The sequence below is a fragment of the Diorhabda sublineata genome, chromosome 10 (assembly GCF_026230105.1).
Source record: "Diorhabda sublineata isolate icDioSubl1.1 chromosome 10, icDioSubl1.1, whole genome shotgun sequence".
NCBI classification, from domain to species: Eukaryota; Metazoa; Arthropoda; class Insecta; order Coleoptera; family Chrysomelidae; genus Diorhabda; species Diorhabda sublineata.
In genome coordinates this window covers 4,324,143-4,331,103 of record NC_079483.1, presented here as the reverse complement: position 1 = coordinate 4,331,103, position 6,961 = coordinate 4,324,143, and the positions used below count along the sequence as shown (strand labels likewise).

At 30.9% G+C, this 6,961-nt stretch overlaps 2 protein-coding genes across 2 annotated transcripts; both read right to left on the bottom strand.

The window, feature by feature from the left end:
- Window positions 1–4,946: 4,946 nt before the first annotated feature.
- On the bottom strand, window positions 4,947–6,275 carry LOC130449919 (SRR1-like protein). Its single transcript, XM_056788010.1, has 2 exons — window positions 6,113–6,275; window positions 4,947–6,061 (listed from the first exon to the last, which is right to left on the bottom strand). The coding sequence occupies exons 1-2, from the start codon at window positions 6,259–6,261 to the stop codon at window positions 5,416–5,418; spliced, it is 795 nt and encodes a 264-aa protein (XP_056643988.1). The 5' UTR covers window positions 6,262–6,275; the 3' UTR covers window positions 4,947–5,415.
- On the bottom strand, window positions 5,038–5,346 carry LOC130449820 (protein FMC1 homolog). The gene has a single exon (XM_056787855.1). The coding sequence runs from the start codon at window positions 5,344–5,346 to the stop codon at window positions 5,038–5,040; it is 309 nt and encodes a 102-aa protein (XP_056643833.1).
- Window positions 6,276–6,961: the final 686 nt, after the last annotated feature.

Here is a 6,961-nt window from a genome sequence, read left to right as displayed (position 1 = left end):
TTCGTTTGTATAGCCAGATCAGCAAGAGATAACACACATCCTCATAACTCGAATATAATGTTAGTGAGGTTCTGTTTGACATAAAAATATAAACAAAACAAAAATGTAAACATAATGACGTAGTTGGTGTTCCAGCGGCTGATCGTTTGTTTACAAAAACATGCGCATGTCACAAACCTTCTATTATTCTAGTAACCTTGATAATAACTACATAAAATAAAATAAAACCAAGTGACAAACAGAGTTAAACCATTAACCTAAATAAAAACAATAAAATTGGAAAATGAAACGGACAATATTTTAAACTTTGAAAAACTTACAAACTCAGAATCGTTTGAGATGCGGAATTTCCAAAAGTCTGTCTATTTTAAAGCCAGTGGTTTATATGCAATTGTGAATAATGAAGAAAAATTTGAAAGTTTAACTAAAGACAAAAACAAAAAGATTTGGATACTAAGAGACGCAAAAGCTCAAAAAATAATCATTTGTACGGTTGACAAAAAGGTTTTGGTGCATATACTGAACTGTAATACCGCGGTGTATAAAAAACGTAAGGACTTATTTCAAAAGGATAGTGAAGATCAAAAATGCGGATTGTTGGAAGAATTTTTTTGTTTTAGTTATGAAAATAAACTGCAAAATTTAGCATATAGATTTAAGGCATTAAGGCAAAACGTTACAGACGAAATTCTGATTTCAAAAATATTAAGCACATTACCCGGAAGATTTGGATTTTTTAAGACTATTTGGGAGTCAACTCCTCGTACTGAAAATCACTGGATAACCTCATTTCAAGATTATCATCTGAAGAATACAAACAAAAAAAAATCTGTTGCGTTTCACATTTATCATTTATCACAATTATGTCACATTTGTAAGAAACCAAACCGTATAGCTCGTTTTTTAAATATAAGAATAAAAATTACCATCGTAATATCATAATAACAATGAAAATCGGCAAAACACAACAAGATATAGTATTTGTAAGAAAACTAACCATACAGAAAGCAGTTGTTTCTTTGAGACAAGCCAAGCACATGTGGTGAAAACAAAACTGAAAGGAACCCAGATAAAAGTGTCTTTTTTGACAGAAAATAAAAACTATAATGAAATAAAAAGAACCTGTTCATATTTGATTTAAGAAGGAAAGCTCACATGGTATATATGACATAGAATTATTTAAAACTTTAGCAGATCAACAAACAGACATATGTGTAACAAATAAAGGTACTCAGATTACTGCAGAAGGAATCGGAACGATTGATACAAAAGAATGTATAATGAATGAGGTGTTATATGTACCGGAACTTGGCAAGAACTTAATATCAGTGGCCTTTATTTAGTAGTTTAGTATAATAAGAATGATTTTGTAAAAAAGAAGAAGATTTTTTATTAACCTTAGCAAGTAGAGAAATAAATATACTATGTTCTAAAAAAAACTGCGTGTATTCTGCTTAAAATTAAACAAAATATAAAATAAATGTTGAGAATTGATCAAATTGACAGCTGACCCGACCTATCTCAACCATGTTCATGTTAATTTTTAATTTAGTTAAGTTGGCAGGCGATAAGCAGTTTTTGATATGTTCATGCGACAGGCAAACGTGCTCCAATTTGTAATTTCAAGAATTGAGCAACAATCCGACGATTGTTTAGCAAAAGTTTTGTTAATCAAAACAAGTATTGTCAAACGATTCAAAAGGTATCTACCTTTTAAAACTCTGTTTAATAAACTGAACATTTTGTCAACTTTGGACTAAATAACATAAAAACAAAAAGGTGTGAACTACTTTGTTCAAATTCTAGTATCAATTCCCTCTCAGACACTCGTCCGACGGTATGATCGTAGTCGGATCGGAAGGATGCATGAAGTCTTTAGTCGTAGAGGATGATCGGATGTTTGAAGTTTTCCAGATAGCGGCACTGCACGGCTGTTCAACTAACGCCTTGGTCATTGTTTTCATATTTTCGTTAGTTGTTGCAGATACCGGTCGTCCAGAACGCGGTGTGTCGGCAACAGAGCCCGTTTTTAAGAATTTCTTATACGTCTTCCACATTTTTGAATTGCTTGCTTCGGAAATTGTTTCTTGAAGCGTGATTTGTATCGGTTATTCATTCTGAAAACGCGTCTACTCGACGCAGACACAACTGTTTAAGCACGAACATGATTTGTTTTAATCTTTTTCAAGAGCGTTGCTCGATGTATATTATTTCTCTATACATTTTATTTGTTAAAAAAAAATAAATATTTTGTGTTATCTACGTCAAAATAACGACCGAGGGGTAAACAATCCACTTTCTCCTATCTACAATGTTAGCTTTCCTTGATTTTTCCCTTTGTTCAGTTGTGTTCTATTGTTTTTGTTTTATGGTACAATATATTTAATATTTTTTTTACTTTTATTATCTTTTTCTCGTAAATACCAAATAAAAAAATCCGTCTTGTAAAAAGCTTAAAACAAAGTGGATGTGCAAAAACATACAGGATTAGATCATATTGAGCTGAGCCGATACGCGTTGTAATGTTTTTCTAATTTATTTGTACGATTTCTATTCCGTAGGGTTGATTAATAAACACTGTCTCTTACGTTTTTAATTTATTCAAATACTATACACTACACTTAATTAACTTATCACTATCACTTAACTAACTTAATAATTTATTTAAATTTTTGGATTACGTTCTGTTCACTATGACTATTTATTATAAACTGACCTAAAATGCGCGACGAAATTCGTTGGATAGAATTTGGTAGGATAAGGAAAATTTTAATAGGAGGGTTTGTTGGAGTCGGCCCTGATATAGGAATTGCTCCTCTGCAGGGCCGGGGTTGTGTTGGTTGCGTGGGTTTGTTCGCTAATTTTTCTGGAAGAGGAAAAGTGAAGATTTAGGATTTTTTGGCTAGAAGGAATCGAAAGTAAAAACGAATTATCTGGGTTTGGGTTTTTTTTCGATTTTTTGAAAAATTTTGTGTTTATTTTAAATTAAAAAGGAGGCGGGCGGGTACAGCTGTGGCTGCGTTTTTTCTTATCGTCGGCCATTTGGCTGGAGAACCGGTTCACCAAGTTGCAGGGAAACCACAGAAAACCTGCAACATCGACGATCCTAAAATGCGCTAAACGAAACCGCTTATATATTCAAACGATGTTCTTAAAAATTCTAGAAAAATAAAGAAGCAAAACAAATAAATAGACCTTCCTAGAAATTATCCGAAAGAAACAATGTAAATAAACCGCTTGATATGAAAATTGATAAAAAAACAAACCTCAAACGGATTCCAAAGTTTTTAAAAAGTAAGCCAAAGGCACCGAGCGCCTTCGCCGTATTCTACAATTTTAATAGCTCCAGGCAGAACCGGCAGAGGCACGATCGTAACAGTATATTTGAAATCACTAGGAATACGTAAAATAACAATAGTTTTCATACCCTAGCTGAAAGTTTTAATAATAAAAAAATTCTGTCACGTTTGGTTAAAAAAATTTTTATTTACTTAAATGAAATACATTGTTTTGGTATTAATACTGAAAAAAAAAGACTAATTTATGCTTTCTTTGTGTAGCGATTTGAATTAGTTTCTCTTATAACAAATCAACAGTAATAATTTTCATTCCAAACTCCTTGATGTAGTTCTTGGAAAACATTTAAATCTTGGTGAAAATGTTTCCCTTGTTCGTCACTCATACTTCCTCAGTTTTCAGGGAAAAAAACTCAGACATGACATGTTTGCTTACATCTTATGAAAATTTTCCAATAAATTCGTAACAATTTCTTTGTAATTTTCATTTTTTTTTATTTCTCTACAATTTTAATGACTTCAAAGCAGATTCTTCATAACAGATAAAAGGCTTCTAAACTGATATGATGATATACCCTCTTCCTTCTGTAATGTTTGGAAAGATTTTTTGTAAATATCGGAAAGCATTACTCTTTCCATGCCTTCATGAGCCCCAATTTGATGTGTAAAGGGGGTAGAGTGATGTTATTAGGATCTACCAACGACTCGTATCTACCCTGCAATCTCATTTACATACCGATGACGGTTTTTTAATACCATTGTGCAATACAACAGCTTTTAGACTATATTTCAAAAAGTCTATGTATAAGCGCCACTCTGTTTTACCATAGTTTTGATTCATAACTTCAAAAAGTCCTGGGATATTAATCAGTACAATAACAATACTCACATTCTCTTTTGAAAAATTCCTAGTAAATTTTGTTTCTGTGTCTAAAAAACGTTATTTTTGTGTCTGGTAGTCATAATTTCGATTGTTGTAGGTACCAAGAAGCTCTGCTTTCGATGTTGATAATTGTAAATTTCTTATTAGATCATTTAATTCGGGTTGGTTAATTAAATGTAGAGAATTTTGTTGAAGTGATAACTTATAAGAATCACTAGAAATAAATTAGAATTCAACATCACTTTTATTGTCACCTAGTAGGTATATTTGCACTCGAATTACTAGAATCCATTGGATGTAGTAGACCTTTCAAATGTAATATAGGCTTAATGAGAGACGGAGCTTCATAGTATATAATACATACCTTATTTTTTTATTATATCCCAATGTCTTTGTAACACAAAAGTAATGATCATTCTCGTGATTACTAGGTTCTCTCCATAGCATTGGTGAACCATTTGTTTCCTTCTGTTGTCTATTTGTTCAGAGTATACATTTATATTTGTGTGCACGTACATCATTATGCGAAAAGCGTGTGCCTTAACAGGTACCAGTTCTATGTAAGATGTTTCTTTTATTGTTTTTATTAACAGCCAAGCCTTTTCTATTACTAGTGATTTGTTGTTGTCTTATCAATTTTTCATATAATTCCCAACCTTTTATTGTGAACAGGACAATAATCTAACTGAAACCATAGCCCTATCCATAAAAAATGATTTTTTATGAATTATAATTTCACAAATCATGTATATAAAAATATTCAAAAAACTGATTCAATTTAATTTATTTACTTCATCCTGTAAAATTCTAATATAATTTCACTTATACTACTATTTACACATTACTACTACAATTTAACTATTTCGGATCATGCGGCAATTTGAATCCAACTAATTTTGCAGTATCTTCCACAGTTCTTTCTCCTTTTCCATGAAATTCTTGTTGAATTTCTTTACTCAACCTTGTACTTCTCAAGTAACACAAATAAGTGTTTGCTATAAATTGCATTTCTTCTCTAGCTTTGCAAAGTTGTTCTCCTGTTACTAGATATTTCCTGTACTGATTTAATATGTACTGAACAGTTAAGTCATCTTTGATCTTATCTTTTGGTAAAGCATGTCTTAATTCAGATATTATTTGTCTTAAAATGGTAAGTTTTGATGCCATGTTTTAAAACCTCTGTAGAAATGATATCTAATTAATGATTTTTACAAAAAAAAAATAATCAGGTATAAATTATGCTTCAATTTCATAAACAGGTTCTGGATTATCTTTCCATAAATCTGGACAAACATAATTTAATTTGGGAAATACGTGAATAGCCGTATCATTAAAAATTTCATAATATTTAAAGCTATTAATTATCGCTAATTCAAGAACATAAGGTTGAATTTTTGAGATGTAATATGCATTTAATACTAAATGTGCTGATGAATTTGATTCTATAATATTGGTGAAACTATTCGAAATGATAATGCAATGAGCTAAATTTAAGCCCCAATTAGCCCAGAGTAAGTTATTGGTCAACTGTTTGGGGCAATGTGGTAAATAGAACAAAACCGTTTCATGACCACTCAAATGAAATTTTCCTTCTAAATTTTCACTTAAAACATTAACTTCAAATTTAGAGAGTAATTCCTTATCTTTTTCGGTAAAAACTGGATCATACGCTGATATTTTTACGTTGTATAAATCGCTTAAACTTAAGATTGCGGCTAATTGGTAACGTGCTATTAAACACTCACCAATTTTGCCAAGGCCCAGACAAATGATATTAGATATTTTTGGATGCTTCAAACTTTCTATTCCTTCTCTTAATGACGCCAGTAAAGAATCGTATAAATCAGTTGCAGTAATTTCAAGTTTAGCATCCACAATTCTCCTACAATAAAGGTTATGTCAGTATTAACATAAAAAACTTTATCCTACTTACTTGAAACTAACGTCGACGTTAAAATATGATTCGTTAGACAATATATTATTGTTTACAATATTTTTCGATCTTAATTGTGATTTTTTTCGCTTATACGACACTACCTTGAAATCAGATTCGTTCATGTCAATTTTGTCACTAATCAACATATATGTAGAGGATACACAATAATCTTCTTTTTTTGTTGCGAACTTGTCTTGACTTTATGTTTCTTCCAAATCAAGATATATGATATTTTGATAAAGATCTAAATAGGTGAAAACGTCAATTTTTAACCTGTTATAAAACCTTTTTACTCAGAAGAGATCTAGAATAAGACAATTTAGCAAAAAATACGTATAAAAGGGTCTAAAAATAAGAATCTAAAGAAATTTATAATTTTCTATTTTATATGGTAATGGCCTAGCTCTCGATGAGTCTATAAATAAAAATATAATCTGAACAGACCTCCAAGTCCATCGTGAAATATTCAATTAAAAATTACAGAAAATAATACTTAGCTGCTATTTTTTCAGTTATTTCCAATAATATCCTTCGTCTTCTAGGGCTATGCTCCCTACTTGACTCTAAAACAAATTCTCATTAATATAAAATTACAATCTGGCGGGAATGACATATTGACATTGACAGTAATGACACATTTTTATTACACTAGCGTCACTGGTAGGTGGCAGAACTAAATTTGTTTTGATTTACATTCAAGTTAACCTTCTTTTTGGTATGTTCTCTGACTTACACCGTAATCTCTAATCCACTGTTTAAAATAACTGGCTGTTAAAATCCGAACAGCGTAAGATCATTTTTTTTTCTGGTGAAAAAATACATCTAATTAATATCACAGCAAAATTT

What these genes read in the sequence shown, in the direction of transcription:
- LOC130449919 (XM_056788010.1), bottom strand. Translation starts at nt 6,261, where the DNA reads ATGTTGATTAGTGACAAAATTGACATGAACGAATCTGATTTCAAGGTA. An exon ending in AACGTCGACGTTAGTTTCAA is followed by an intron (nt 6,062 to 6,112) that starts GTAAGTAGGATA and finishes CCTTTATTGTAG; the next exon opens with GAGAATTGTGGATGCTAAAC.
- LOC130449820 (XM_056787855.1), bottom strand. Translation starts at nt 5,346, where the DNA reads ATGGCATCAAAACTTACCATTTTAAGACAAATAATATCTGAATTAAGA.